This window comes from Aotus nancymaae, unplaced genomic scaffold (assembly GCF_030222135.1).
Source record: "Aotus nancymaae isolate 86718 unplaced genomic scaffold, 86718_ANA_hifiasm-v0.15.2.pri h1tg000041l, whole genome shotgun sequence".
NCBI classification, from domain to species: Eukaryota; Metazoa; Chordata; class Mammalia; order Primates; family Aotidae; genus Aotus; species Aotus nancymaae.
In genome coordinates this window covers 42,723,508-42,739,353 of record NW_026988455.1, presented here as the reverse complement: position 1 = coordinate 42,739,353, position 15,846 = coordinate 42,723,508, and the positions used below count along the sequence as shown (strand labels likewise).

Here is a 15,846-nt window from a genome sequence, read left to right as displayed (position 1 = left end):
TAGGTTGTGGTAAGTGCTACGTAGAATAATAAAACAGGAAAGGAAGATAAGAGTGACAGAGTAGAGTTTTACAGTTCTAAATAGGCTGATCAGAAAAGATCTCACTGAGAAGATAGCATTTAAGCAAAGACCAGAAGGAGGGAATGTAATGAGCATGGAGATAATTGGGGGGATATTATTTCATGTATAGGGATCAGCAAATGCTAAGGCTCTGAAGTGGTACTCACAGTGACTGGATCGAATTGAAGGAGAATAGTGAAAGGTAAGCTGTGAAAATATTAGGGAGTCAAGGCTATTTTCAGTGTAAGGCTTGGCATTTATTTTGTATAAGCTGTGAAGCCACCAGGTTTTTAGCAGAGGAATGATGTGATGTAAATTAAAAGTTTAACTAGATTGGGTTGCTGTGTGGAAAGTAGACTTTAAGAGAGCAAAGACAAAAGCAAGAATATCAGTTAAGTGACTAGTAGAACAACCCTATGAGAGATGATAGTAGCTTATGATTTGCTTATGAATTAAATGTAGGGTGTGGGAGAAGGAGCAAGACATCAGGGAGGACTCTAAGGTGTCTGGCATGATTAAGGGTAGAGCATCCATTAACTGAGGCAGACAGACCTACTGCAGAAGGTTTTGGGAGTAAGATCGATCAGTAGATCATTTTAGAGTAGATCATACATCATTGAACTAAGATGCCACCACTTGTATAATGTAGCATCCAATTAAAATTAAACTAGCACAGATAGTTTGAAATGTGCATCCCAATTTGAGAGATGTTAATATGTTTTTTTTTAAAAGGTACTTTTCAGAATCAAACATGATAAAATTTGAGATGCCTAGTAGATATTTAGTCAGAGCTGGACATGGTGGCTCATGCCTATAATCCCAGCACTTAGGCGGAGGCGGAGGCGGGAGGATTGCTTGAACTCAGGATTTTGAGACACACGCGCATGGGCACGCACTCGAGCATGCGCACCTGAATTTCAGGTTTAACGGGCAGTTAGATAATAGATTAACCTGTCATTCTGAGAGAAGTCTGGGCTGAAGATAACACATTTGGGAAGTCATTAGTATTATGGTGGGCTAAATCACCAATGATTCAGAGATACATAAAGAAGAGTTCTAAGAGCTTATCTGCTACAATGCACCTTTTAGAGATTGAACATAGGGAAAACTAGGAAAGGAAACAGAGAATTAGCTAGTGAGTTGGAAGAATACAGTACCTGGAAACCAGTACTTGGAACAACTTCAGGAGTCAGTTGTCCATCAGCTGTGTCTGATACTGGTGATAAGTCAAGTAAATTGAGAACAAAGAGTTCATCATCAGTATTTATTGAGTTGGCCATATCATCTAAGTTGAAGAATTAATTAATTCTGTAATGTTTGCTCAATTTTGCATTCTTAGAATAACCCAGTTTGGTCATAGTTTTTTTGATGCATTGCTAGATTGGTTTTCTAATATTTTATTTAGGATTTTTACATCTGTATTTTGTGAAAGATATTTATGGTTTGAATGTTTGGTTAAACTTACTGCCAAAAATAATCTGATGTGTATTGTAGGGTGTCTTGCAAAAAAAAAAAAAAAATCTGGCTCTTTTTTTTTCTAACTACTAATTTCATTTTTTTTCTAACTACTGATTTATTTGTAGTAAAGGGGTTGCTTATATTTTTCTGTTTCTTCTTGGATCACTGTGATTATTTATATTTTGTAAAGAATTCTCCCATTTTTATTAGTTTTAAATTTTATTGACATGAACACATCCTCTTATATGAGTTTTTAATATATTGTATTATCTTATATATGACAGTATTTAATTGTCTTCTAAAAATTGATTTGTCAATTTTAGTAGTTTTTTTTCAATGAACTAACTTTTGCATTTGTTTTATATTATGGTTTTCTGTTTCATTAATTTCTATTCTTTCTTTGACTGATAATCATTTTTTGAAATGGATATTTATTGCACTAATTTTCAGTCTTTTGTTTACCCTAATGTGAACAGTTAAGGTTAGAAATGTCCCCCTGAGTATTGCCTTAGCTCTCTCTCTCCAATGTTAGTATATAGTATTTACTGTTTTTCAGTTCTGAGTATTTTCTTTATGAGTTTGTAATTAGAAGTTGTTTCTAATTCTAATGTAGTGATTTTCTTATTTTTTAGTATTAGTTTCCACTTTGATTGTATTGCAGTTAAATATATAGAGTACTGATTTTATGTTATTAATCCTTTGAAATTTCTTTCTTTTTTGTAGTGAACTTTTGTAATTGTTCTTTGGCTGTAAGAATAAGTTTTCTCTTGTAGATACCTGCAGTGTTCTGTATTTGTCCATTAGTTCAAGTTTATTAGTTACATTGTCAGTCTTCTATATTTTTGTTGATTTCAGTTGTCAGATTGATTACTTAATTACTGATAAAAGTTACGCTATTTCTGTATGCAGATTTGTTAATTATCCTTGTTCTGTCAATTTTTGCTTTATGTATTTCTAGGACATTATTAGTTGCATCTAAGATTCAAATTGTTTATCTTTCTGGTGATTTCAACTTTGTATTGTTAGTTACTGAACTTGATCTTTCTTTCGCCTTAAAGTCCATTTAGTTTGCCTGCCATTAATGTAGTTAGCATCTTTTTTTTTCCCTAGGATTTTTCTAGTTGTCTTTTTTCATTCATTTCATGTTTTTAATATCTTTTGTTATCTCATTTAAACTAGTATAGCTGTGTTATTTTTTTCTGTAGTCATTTAAATAAAGCATATAATCAATTTACAAATATAATTTTATGTTCAAATTTATTTTTACTATCTTATTCTCTGCCTTTTGTTCTTCACACTCTTTAGCATTTCTTTTCTTGCTTGTTTTTGTCAGATATTTCTTTCATTTTTCCTTGTCGTCTTGCATTCTTTTGTTTTAGTGGTTACTGGAATTTTAGCAGGAATCCTTATTGAAGTCCAGACTGAATATTTGGACTATAGCACTAACAAAGTGCTATAACTTGTTCTTAATAACTTCCCTGAACTTACATGCTTTTAAATTTCTATCTTTTTAAAACTCCTCAAGACATTATTATTAATAATATAATATAGTTATATTAATTATGTTGTCAGTGTTTGTTTAAAATTACCTCAGCTATTTCTGTTTGTTTTGCTTTTCATTCCTTCTTCCATTTCTGATTTGCTCTGTGGAATCACTTTCTGCCAAAAGGACATTCTTTAAAGTTTTCTTTTATGAGGGTTTTCTGTTGGAACACTCAGTTTTTAATTTGAAAATGATGTTATTTTGCTCTAAATCTTGAAAGATGTGTTTCGTGGATATAAAATTCTATATTGACAGGTCTCTTCTCGAGTATTCAAAGTATAATAGTATAATGCCGTTGTTGTATTCCTGTTTTGTTTTGTTTTGGCAACAGGGTCTTACTCTGTCACCCAGGTAGGGCGTAGTGGCCACGATCATGACTCACTGCATCCTCGACTTCCTTGGTTCAAGTGATCCTCCTGCCTCAGCCTACAGGCAACTCACTACCATGCCCAGCTTTTCTTATTTTTTTTATAGAGAATGGAGTCTCACCATGTTACTCAGACAGGTCTTGAACTCCTGGGCTCAGGTGATCCTTCCACCTTGGCCTTCCAGAATACTGAGATTACAGGCAACAGCCACCACATCTGGCCCCATTGTTGTCGTCTGATGTGAATCTGATCTGAGATTATTTGATAGTAATCATTCTCTTTTTCTCAAGATGCTTATAAACTCATTTTCTTTTTTTTTTTTTTTTTGAGTGTTTTAGTTTCATATATATTTAGGCATGGATTTATTTATTTTTGTTGGTATTTAATGAGACTCTTAAACCTGTGATTTGTTGTCTTTCATCAGTTTTGCAAAGTTCTTATTTATGATCTCTTTAAATATTGCTATTGACCCATTCTCTGTCTCCTGTCCTAGAATTCTTATTAGACATTTTAAGCTTTCTTAGTCATCCAGATATCTTTCATATTTTGCATTGTTATTTCTGCTAGTGTTCTTGATGCTTTGTTTTCTTGTGTGCATGTTTCTAGTGAGCTACTCTTCTCCTTTGAACTTTATCTGTGTTAATTCTTTAAAGATAACATAGATTCTGGCAGAGGAAATTACTAACTTCTGCCAGAGACCATTGAATCCTTTCAGTTCAGAATCACTGTGTATAGAATTCTCAGCTTATGGTGGTAGCAATGAAGTATTCCTAATTTACCCTTACACTGAGGGTATGTCCCTTAGGTATGGCTTTCAGTTGGAGTCTCTCTCTTTCATGGCTATGGGACTTTGTCTGTTTTTGTCCTCTACCAGCAGATCATGAAAATGAATTCTCAAGATAACCTGATTGGGCAAATCCCCTCAAGATGAAAGCCAGTTTTATTTTTCTACTCTGGGTTTCCACCTGTACTAGAATGTTAGCCAGAATTCCTTACTTTCATGCTAACGGATGAATTCATTTATTAAGATATTTTATTATTTTATTGTTTTTAGTTGTTTACAGCAAGAGGATCAATAGGGGTACTTTATTAGTCATTCTCCTGGAAATGAAAGTTTAAAAGACTTCCTTTAAAGTCCTAAAATCTTACTGTTTCAAGTGGCCTGATTACAATGTAATCTATGTATACAACATTTGTAAGTTATTATTGTCATTTAGCGATTAGATACCAATACTTTATCTTTCTACCACATGCTGCTGAATCCCAGTGAAGAAGATGGATGAATAGATGGGAGGTGTGGAGCAGTGGTAATTCTAAAATCAAGAAATAAGTAAATACCCTTCTTTCAGATTCTGTATTGCTTAATGTTCCTTTATATCTATGTGATGTAATCCTCTCTGAATTCAGAGTGGAGGACATGGTGAGGAATCCATGGGCTACCTGTATGGGTAGTTTTGATTTCTGGACATGCCTACGAGTCAGTTTTCATTCATACATTTTCTGAGCAGGAGGAGTTTCAAGGTTTAACTGCTCTACCCTTTAATATACCAACACATTTTGGTTTGCAGTCAACACTTGTAATTGAAGAATAGCATCATAATTAAAGGATAACTCCAGATATGCGACTCCTCAAGTAGTGTTTGTGAATTAGTATTGACATTTGTTTTAATAGTTTAAATAATTTTGAATGTTGAGTAAGTAACTGATGTGGTCACTTATGGTATTACTTACAAAATGCCAAGCTTTTTTTGAGAGGGGCCAAAATATCAAAAGGAATAAAAATTATAATAATAATCTATCTGGCACCTTTGGTGCAAGACAATTTTGGAAATTTTATCTCAAAGCTAATGTATGTATTTTGAATATAAAGATTCTTAAATTATTTTTTAATTAGGTTCAGGGCTTCTGGAAATCTTATAATCACCCGTGAGATTGATGTGGCAAAAAATCAGTCCTTTTGGTTCATCAACAAAAAATCTACCACGCAGAAAGTAGTGGAAGAGCAAGTTGCAGCCTTAAATATTCAAGTGGGGAATCTTTGCCAGTTTCTACCTCAGGTATGAGAGAGATAAATGCAAAGATGGGAAAATTTTGTATATAGTGTTTCCTTTTTATGCCGTAGAAGGGCTGTCGTAATGACTAAATTGAACATAGCACTCTTACATTTCTTTGTAAAGGTAGCATTTCATCACTTAGAGTATAACGTTAATAATTTGTAGTAATTTGGACAATTTCAATTAGTAAAAAAGTCTAAATTGGAGTATTTTGAAATAAACTTGTATTATTTTTAAGTTCAGAGAGTAGCTCAGCTATGTGCTTCTATTTGTAGACCCTTAAAATGTTGTTAATAAACAGCTTTATAGTCAGTGTATTTGTTTGTGTAAAATATTGGATACACTAAAACTCTTATAAGTATACCTTCTAAAATCTTGTTATACTTTGTTTATTAAAAATAAAAATGCTGATAATGTATGTTGAAGTCATATTACCTCTTAAATTTGACTTTGAATGCTGTCTAGTGACAGTTAATTTCTTTTTGTTCAGAAACACAGTGATGATTTCATAATGTGCAAATTAAATAAAACTTAAACATTTTAAAGCTTTTTATTTAACACTCATCAGCTGATGTCAGATTATCTCCAGAAGTAGATGTTTGAAATTGCCTTTTTTTCTTTTTAAACCCTCTAACATTTCAACTGATATGTAATAGACTGTGATCATTTTCATATTGAGACTATGTGTTCTTTTGTTCCCAAATTTTTATTACACGTATATAAACATTTCAACATTGAAATAGTGGCATAGAAAAATTTTTAAAGATGATCAGAAAGATAACAATTTGTACTCTAAGTTTATCTTCATTATCCTAAAGAATAAGGTTCAAAAGGTTTATATATCAAAGGTTTTTTTAAATGAGTTTTACCTTAACAAGTGTAAGCATTGAGTGAAATACATTTTGAAGATAATTGTAGATAAATGATAATTGCTGGTATTTAATTTTTGTGCTCTAGGACAAAGTTGGAGAATTTGCTAAACTCAGCAAAATTGAACTACTTGAAGCCACTGAAAAGTCCATTGGTCCCCCAGAAATGCACAGATATCACTGTGAACTAAAAAACTTCAGGGAAAAAGAAAAACAGCTTGAGGTACTTTAAAATAGGCAACTCATTTGTATTGTTTCTTACTGATTTCTGTATCTCAAAATGTGAGAGAGTGAATAGTAGTATTTATTCATTGAGTAAATTTATATTTGTGATTTTTTTTTCACATAAGGATTGTACTGCTAATATCATTGGTTAAAGTGACAGAGTGAGAATGGATCTGATAATGTGAAGTTTAAAAAGGTTGACTATTTCAACAAATACATACTGTTAATTGAATTATTTTTTTTCCCCCAGTAATGGCTACAAGCAATGTTAATTGAATTTTTAAGGCACCAATAATAGTATTATAAAAAGAAATTTTACCTCAAGAAGTTCCAGTGTTCTTTCATTCATTCATTATCTACATAGTGCCTGGCGCAAACACCTGCTATGTATAAGAATACTGTACACATTGCAAGAGAATGTAGACCTTGCAAGAGAATTATACATTTAATTGGAATGTTGTTGGTTATTTTCAACTTTAATAAACATAAAAATATACTTTTATAGCATATCCTTTGTAAAGGTGTTTTATTTAATGGATCTTTCTTCTATATCCCAGCAACTAAAATAAATACAATAAATTTTCATAATAAATCTTTTAATCTGGGTTTTGAGGCTCAGACCTCCAATCCCAGTGCAGTCGCTTGAGTCCAGAAGTTCAACACCAGCCTGGGCAACATAGGGAGACCCTGTCTCTACAAAAAAATAAATAACAAAAATTAGCCAGGCATGGTGGTGCATGCCTATACTTCTAGCACTTGGGAGGCTGAGGTGGAAGGATTGCTTGGGCCAAGGAGGTCAAGGCTGCAGTGAGCTATGATTGTACCACTGTATTCCAGCCTGGGTGACAGAGTGAGACCCTGTCTCAAAAAAAAAAGGGAAATCTGGCCGGGGGTTGTGGCCCACACCTGAAATCCTAGCACTTTAGGAAGCCGAGGCAGATGGATCACCTGAAGTCAGGAGTTCCAGACCAGCCTGGCCAACATGGTGAAACCCTGTCTCTACTAAAAACACAAAAATTAGCCGGGCATGGTGGTGGGCACCTGTAATCCCAGCTACTTGGGAGGCTGAGGCAGAAGAATCGCTTGAACCTGGGAGGCAGAGGTTGCAGTGAGCCGAGATTGTGGCATTGCACTCCAGCCTGGGCAACAAGAGTGAAACTCTGTCTCAAGAAAAAAAAAAAAAAAAGGAAATATTTTTTAAAAATTATTTATTTATTTATTTATTTTAAATTTTAGGTTCAGGGGTACATGTGCAGGTTTGTTATAAAGGTATGTTGTGTCACAGGAATTTGGTGTGTCACCCAGGTAGTAAGCATATAAATTTTGGAACCAATTGCTTTTTCTGTACTTAATAATATGTATTTTACTGTAATTAAATGTTACTGTTTTACCTTTGTCCACCAGAGAGGGAAGAGAATGTTGTTATTATACTTATTCAAAGTGAATAATCAAAGGAGTTGTTCTGAGCTTTTTATAATTATTTTATCCTACTTCAGATATTGTGTTCTTTTATCAGAATGTTGTTATTATACTTATTCAATGTGAATAATCAAAGGAGTTGTTCTGAGCTTTTTATATTTTATCCTAATTCAGATATTGTGTTCTTTTATCTTTCTCTACATCAAACAATCTAATACTTTCACTTGAAACACTTACCTACACTCTCGACCATCCTCTGAAAGAAAACAAGCATGCAAGCATATATTCTACTAGGTTTTGAGTACATCTTTGTATTTGTTAATTCACAACATAGAGGCTAATTCTTACCTTTCTTTCATATAGTTTCTAAGACCTTTCAGTCATGAGTGTTTGTGTAACATACTAATCCTAGTAATATTGCTTTTCATTTGTGTATCACTTTTACAGCTTTCGTTTAGCTTTCATGTATATTAAGTGAATTGCTTCTACCCTTCAAGTGGATGGAGCAGATACGTCTCTTATCTTTGCACAAAAGGAGCTTGGACTCAGATGTGGCAGGGCTTCTTTACAGTTAGTATTAATAAATTGTAGACTCTAGAGCAGAACTTGGATATGAATGTTACTTTTACACAGGTTTTGGGGTTTTTTTGAGACAGGGTTTCACGGTTGCCCAGGCTGGAGTGTACATAGTTCTTAAGAACTATGAATTCTTTATTGTGAAATTTTGCTATCATTGTTTATTTTTCATTGTTAAAACATTTGACCTGTTGTCTTTTTTCAGTTAAACTGATTGTTCAACATATATTTATTGTAGACCTCATGCAAAGAGAAAACTGAATATCTACAGAAAATGGTTCAGAGGAATGAAAGATATAAACAAGATGTGGAGAGGTTCTACGAACGGAAGCGACATTTAGATTTGATTGAGATGCTTGAAGCAAAAAGGCCATGGGTGGTAAGTCATAATTTTTAGAGGCAAAATAGATATTTCTTTAAGTAGCAGAGTAATTGTAATGAAAGCATTAATTACTGTGTATTCAAGTTAGGTGCGTCTTTTTCATTTTTGGCTTTGTATGTTATATATAATAAAATTCATATGTCTTTTTTTTTTTGAGACGGTGTCTTGCTCTGTCACCCAGGCTGGAGTGCAATAGTGCGATCTCGGCTCACTGCAACTTCTGCCTCCCGGGTTCAAGCGATTCTTCTGCCTCAGCCTCCCAGTAGTTGGTATTATAGGCATGTGCCACCATGCCTGGCTAATTTTATTTTTGTATTTTTAGTCGAGATGGGGTTACACCATGTTGGTCAGGCTGGTCTCGAACTCGTGACCTCAGGTGATCTCCCCACCTCTGCCTCCCAAAGTGCTGGGATTACAGGCATTAGCCAGCATACCAGACTATCTTTTACTAGTTTATTACATTAGCTGTGTGCTAGTATTACTGTATAATAAATAATAATTAACGCAGTGCTCTTCTTTCAGATTTTAGTCCTCAACAGATGGTTCGATTGTTTTTTGAAGATGTTAATCATCAGAAAATTAAATCTCTGAGTGTCCTCAGTCATGTCACTAAGAATGTATTTGGGGTTTGCCACTAGTATCAGCCTCAGTTACAGATGTAGCTGATGTGTCTTAACCATAATCTTCTACTCACGTGTTTTATACTTTTCCTGAGGCTATCTGTTCTTTCTAATCACTCTGTGATGTTATTTTGTAATTTAAGACTATAGTTCAGATTAAAGATTCACTTCCCTTATTGCATTACTTTATAATAGGTAGAACAAGATAGGTAAGAAAGTTCTATAGTGTTTGTTCCAAAGTTAGAATGAAAATAATTGTTATAGCTTGAAGTGGCTATATTTGTGGTATTCTTGTTCTGTCTTCCCCGCTTCTACCTACCCTGTTCCATCATTTCATGATTCTTAAATTTTCCTTTCTTCAGCTTTTCTAACTTTGATTTTTTCTGTGTCCATTATTACTGCTTCACTCACTTTGTCTTTTGATTTTTTCCTATTTTTTTCTGATTGATCTGCCTTTTTTCATTTTTCTTCTTTATTGATTTACTCTTATGTTTATTCATTTTTTCTTTTCTTACCATCTTCCCATTCACTCTTATTATATGTTGTCTTAGTGTGCCACTTAATTTTTGTTTAGCAAATATTTCTGTGACATGACAGACATCACTTTCACCTACATGCTGCTTTTTCTTTTTGTTTTGACCCATTTTCCTTTTGTTCTTTTTTTTTTTCATTTTTACCCTTTATACTTGAGTTTCTTTTGCTTCTTCATACATCCCTGTATCTCTTCTTTATTGACAGATTAGAGGTAAGTCACATTTTCATAGCCATTAGGATGTGTTTCAGAGAATAAGGTGGAAGTCCAAGAATGTGAACTAGTGATAGAAGTAAATGCTCAGTGATTATCAAGACTGTTATTAAAACATTACATTGGTATTAACTATTTCTGAAGTTGTCTCAGAGGACAAATTTTACATTAATAGAACTGCCAAAGGGATATCAAAACAATCTTTTCTTAGATTTGGTTGCTGCCTGTATCTTGATTTTAGTATACGTGTTAGCTTAAGCTAGTTCATTAACTTCGATTTTTGAATTATTTGCAAGGAATATGAAAATGTTCGTCAGGAATATGAAGAAGTAAAACTTGTGCGTGACCGAGTGAAGGAAGAGGTCAGAAAACTTAAAGAAGGGCAGATTCCTATGACACGTCGAATTGAAGAAATGGAAAGGGAGCGTCACAATTTGGAGGCTCGAATCAAAGAAAAGGTACTTTTTGGGTTCAATTTTGGATTATCTGAATTTTATTTTAGCAAATATAAAAAATATTTTGCAGGTGTTTGAAAATATTTTCAAGGGTTTACTTGTGTCTTTCATTTTTTAAGTTTTTTAACTAGGAATTCTGCCACCACAGGGCTTTCAGGGACTACTCATTACTGTTGAAATGTTGCTACTTTTTAGGCCTTCCAAGATATAAAGAGAGAAAAGTGAAATGTGATTTTTTTTTTTTTTAATTACAAGAGGATTCATAGTAGTATTCCTGGAAACACTGAGCTCTTTTTAGAATGTAATTATACACCCTTTTGCAGGAGGGCAATATAGGAAATCTTGATGTTTTGGGGATGGATAATATAATATAATAATAATCCCTGTATTTTAAAAGTATACCTAGAAATTTTTTATAATTATGGCTTCTAAGCTTTGGTGGGTTTTGAAGTTAAAGATTATTTGAGAATTGTTTAAATTCCTGCTTCTAGAATAATGCAATGCAGGCAGATCCAAAATTGTGCATGAGATTTTGGAGATTCATGGATGCACAGATGTCAAGGTATTGACTCCTACTTCTGATATGACTGGGCACGGTGGCTCATACCTATAATCCCAGCACTTTGGGAGGCTGAGGCAGGCAGAACAGTTGAGCTTAGGAGTTCAAGACAAGCTTGGCCAACGGGGTGAAACCCCATCTCTACGAAAAATACAAAGAAGTTAGCCAGGCATGGTGGTGTGAGCCTATAAGACCCTGCTACTGATGAGGCTGAGGCAGAAGGATCACTTGAGCCTGCAAGGTTGCAGTGAGCTGAGATCATGCCACTGCACTCCAGCCTGGTTGACAGAGCAAGACCCTGTCTCAAACAATATATATAATAATAAAAAATTAAAAATAAATCAAAATTTAAAAATAAAGAATTTGGGGGAAGATCCAAGATGGCCGGTTAGGAGCAGCTCAGGATTGCGGCTCCCAGTGAAAGCGCAGAGGGTGAGTGGACACCACATTTCCAGGCGGATTTTTATTGCCCGCAGACCAGGAGATTCCCAGGCAGAGGAGCCCCACGGGTCACCAGCGCGGCTGTTTTGGCTGGCGCAGCTGTTTTGCCGGCACCCCTGTGCGGCGGTTCCCAGTGCAGAGTAAACGGGACTGGGTCCCCACTTAGCCAGCAAGGGGAGCTGAAACAGGGAGCCAGGCCAGGAGATTCCCGGGCAAAAAAGTGCCACGAATCTCAGAGCCACTGTTTCAGCCGGCGCAGTGGGTCGCCACACAGGAAATCACACAGATCCTGGCGCCTTTTCAACAGGCGACCAGAACACCTGGGAGAGAGCCAACCGTTCAACTAAAAAACAAAAGGCTCTGAGGTAGGGAGCCAGGTGATCAGGCCTGGCTGGTCCCACCCCTACAAAAACAAAAACAAAAACAAAAAAACAGCAATTGGAAACGCTCTGGGTTGAGAGTTTCACAGCAAGCACAGCTGAACCCGGGACAGTCCAGCTCTGTGGGGGAGGGGCATCCGCCATTACCAAGGCACTCCACCACTACGGAGGCAGTCTGCCATTGCTGGGTGGCCTGCCGTTGCCGAGGCAACCCGCCATTACAGAGAGAGTCCATCATTACAGAGGCGGGCCACCACTGCCGAGGCAGTTCTAACTATACCCATATAAACAGGACTGCAGGAAGTTCACACGGCAGCTGGGCGGAGCCCACAGCAGCCCAGCAAAGCCTCTGCAGGCAGAGAGTGACTAGGCTGCCTCCTTGTCAGGCAGGGCAGCCCTGAAGAAAATTGAAAAAAAAAAAAAAAGGCAGTAGCACAGCGGAAACTCATAAATAAAGCCCTAACTCCCCGGGACAGGACACCTGGGAAAAAAAAGGGGTTTATGAGTTCTGCTGCTGCAGACTTAAACGTACCTGCCCAGCAGCTCTGAATGAACAACAGAGCTCACAGCTAAGCACTTGAGCTACTATAAAGGACAGACAGTCTCCTCAGGCAGCTCCCTGACCCCCGTATATCCAAAGAGTCACCTCATAAAGGAGAGCTCAGACTGATATTTGGCAGGTATCCTTCTGGGACAAAGCAGAAGAAACTGGTAGCAACCTTTACTGTTTGGCAGCTGCTGCAAGTGATCCTCCGGCAAGCAGGGCATGGAGTGGACCTCAGCAGTCCTACAGCAGAGGGGCCCGACTGTTAGAAGGAAAAATAAGAAACAGAAATAACTTCATCATCAACAAACAGGACGTCCACTCAGAGACCCAATCAGAAAGTCAGCAACTACAAAGTCGAAAGGTGGATAAACCCACAAAGATGGGAAGAAACCAGCACAAAAAGGATGAAAACACCCGAAACCAGAACACCTCTCCTCCTATAAGGGATCACAACTCCTCACCAGCAAGAGAACAAGACTGGATGGAGAATGAGTGTGATGAAATGACAGAATCAGGCTTCAGAAGGTGGGTAATAAGAAACTTCTGTGAGCTAAAAGAACATGTTCTGAAGGTGGGTAATAAGAAACTTCCGTGAGCTAAAAGAACATGTTCTAACCCAATGCAAAGAAACAAAGAACGTTGAAAAAAGATTTGACGAAATGCTAACGAGAATGGACAACTTAGAGAGGAATATAAGTGAATTGATGGAGCTGAGAAACACAACACGAGAACTTCACGAAGCATGCACAAGTTTCAACAGCCAAATTGACCAAGCAGAAGAAAGGATATCAGAGGTCAAAGATCAACTCAATGAAATAAAATAAGAAGGCAAGATTAGAGAAAACAGGGTAAAAAGGAATGAACGAAGTCAACAAGAAATATGGGACTATGTGAAAAGACCTACTCTACGTTTGATAGGTGTACCCGAATGTGACGAAGAGAATGAATCCAAGCTGGAAAATACTCTTCAGGATATTATCCAGGAAAACTTCCCCAACCTAGCAAGGCAGGCCAATATTCAAGTCCCGGAAATACAGAAAACATCACAAAGATATTCCTCAAGAAGAGCAACCCCAAGGCACATAATCGTCAGATTCACCAGGGTTGAAATCAAGGAGAAAATGCTAAGGGCAGCCAGAGAGGAAGGTCAGGTTACCCACAAAGGGAAGCCCATCAGACTCACAGCAGATCTCTCAGCAGAAATCCTACAAGCCAGAAGAGACTGAGGGCCAATATTCAACTTCCTTAAAGAAAAGAACTTTCAACCCAGAATTTCATATCCAGCCAAACTAAGCTTCATAAGTGAAAGAAAAAAGTAAAATCCTTTGTGAACAAGCAAGTATTCAGAGATTTCATCACCACCAGGCCTGCTTTACAAGAGCTCCTGAAAGAGGCACAACACATAGAAAAGAACAACCAGTACCAGCCACTCCAAAAACATACCAAATGGTAAAGAGCATCAACACAATGAAGAATCTGCACAAACTTACGGGCAAAACAGCCAGCTAGCATCAAAATGGCAGTATCAAATTCACACATAACAATATTAGCCCTAAACATAAATGGAGTAAATGCCTCAATCAAAAGACTGGCAAATTGGATAAAAAGCCAAAACCCATTGGTGTGCTGTATCTAGGGAACCCATCTCACAGGCAAGGATACACAAAGGCTCAAAATAAAGGGATGGAGGAAGATTTACCAAGAAAATGGAGAGCAAAAAAAAAAGCAGGAGTTGCAATTCTCATCTCTGATAAAATAGACGTTAAAGCAACAAAGATCAAAAGAGACAAGGACATTACATAATGGTAAAAGGATCAATTCAACAAGAAGAGCTAACAATCCTAAATATATATGCACCTAATACAGTAGCACCCAGATACATAAGGCAAGTTCTTAATGACTTACAAAGAGACTTAGACTCCCACACAATAATAGCGGGAGACTTTAACACCCCATTGTCAATATTAGATCAACGAGACAGAAAATTAACAAGGATATCCAGGACTTGAACTCAGACCTGGACCAAGCAAACCTAATAGACATTTACAGAACTCTCCACCCCAGATCCACAGAATATACGTTCTTCTCAGCACCACATCACACCTACTCTAAAATTGACCACATAATTGGAGGTAAATCACTCCTCAGCAAATGCGAAAGAACAGAAACGTTAACAAACAGTCTCTCAGACCACAGTGCAATCAAGTTAGAACTCAGAATTCAGAAACCAACCCAGAACCGCACAGCTTCATGGAAACTGAACAACTTTCTCTTGAATATTGACTGGATAATCAATCAAATGAAGGCAGAAATAAAGATGTTCTTCGAAACCAACAAGAACGAAGATACCACATACCAGAATCTCTGGGACACATTTAAAGCAGTCTCTAGAGGAAAATATATAGCAATAAGTGCCCACATGAGAAGCAAGGAGAGATCTAAAATTGACACCCTGTCGTCAAAATTGAAAGAGCTAGAGGAGCAAGATCAAAAAAACTCAAAAGCTAGCAGAAGACAAGAATTACCTAAGATCAGAGCAGAACGGAAGGAGATAGAGACACAAAAAACCCTTTAAAAAATCAATATATCCAGGAGCTGGTTTTTTGAAAAGATCAACAAAATAGACAGACCACTAGCCAGAATAATAAAAAAGAAAAGAGAGAATAACCAAATAGATGCAATAAAAAATGATAAAGGGGATATCACCACAGATGCCACAGAAATTCAAACCATCATCAGAGATTATTACAAACAACGCTATGCACATAAACTAGAAAACCTGGAAGAAATGGATAAATTCCTGGACACTTGCCTCCTCCCAAGTTTAAACCAGGAAGAAGTCGAAATCCTGAATAGATCAATAACAAGGTCTGAAGTCAAGGCAGCAATCAAGAGCCTACCACCCAAAAAAAGCCCAGGTCCAGATGGGTTCACAGCCGAATTCTACCAGACATACAAAGAGGAGCTGGTACCATTCCTTCTGAAACTATTCGAAATAATCCAAAAAGAGGGAATCCTTCCCAAAACATTTTATGAGACCAATATCAACCTGATACCAAAACCCGGCAGAGACTTGGCAAGAAAAGAAAACTTCAGGCCAATATCCATGATGAACATAGATGCAAAAATCTTCAATAAAATACTG

At 36.5% G+C, this 15,846-nt stretch overlaps 1 protein-coding gene across 3 annotated transcripts in view; it reads left to right on the top strand.

The window, feature by feature from the left end:
• Nucleotides 1-15,846, top strand: part of SMC5 (structural maintenance of chromosomes 5) — a 92,503-nt gene that overhangs the window by 12,213 nt on the left and 64,444 nt on the right. For all 3 annotated transcript variants that reach the window (XM_012453888.2, XM_012453882.2, XM_012453872.2), the window contains exons 4-7: nt 5,324-5,486; nt 6,441-6,575; nt 8,811-8,951; nt 10,616-10,777. In XM_012453888.2, the coding sequence (XP_012309311.2) occupies nt 5,324-5,486; nt 6,441-6,575; nt 8,811-8,951; nt 10,616-10,777 (601 nt within the window). The remainder of the gene's footprint in view (nt 1-5,323; nt 5,487-6,440; nt 6,576-8,810; nt 8,952-10,615; nt 10,778-15,846) is intronic.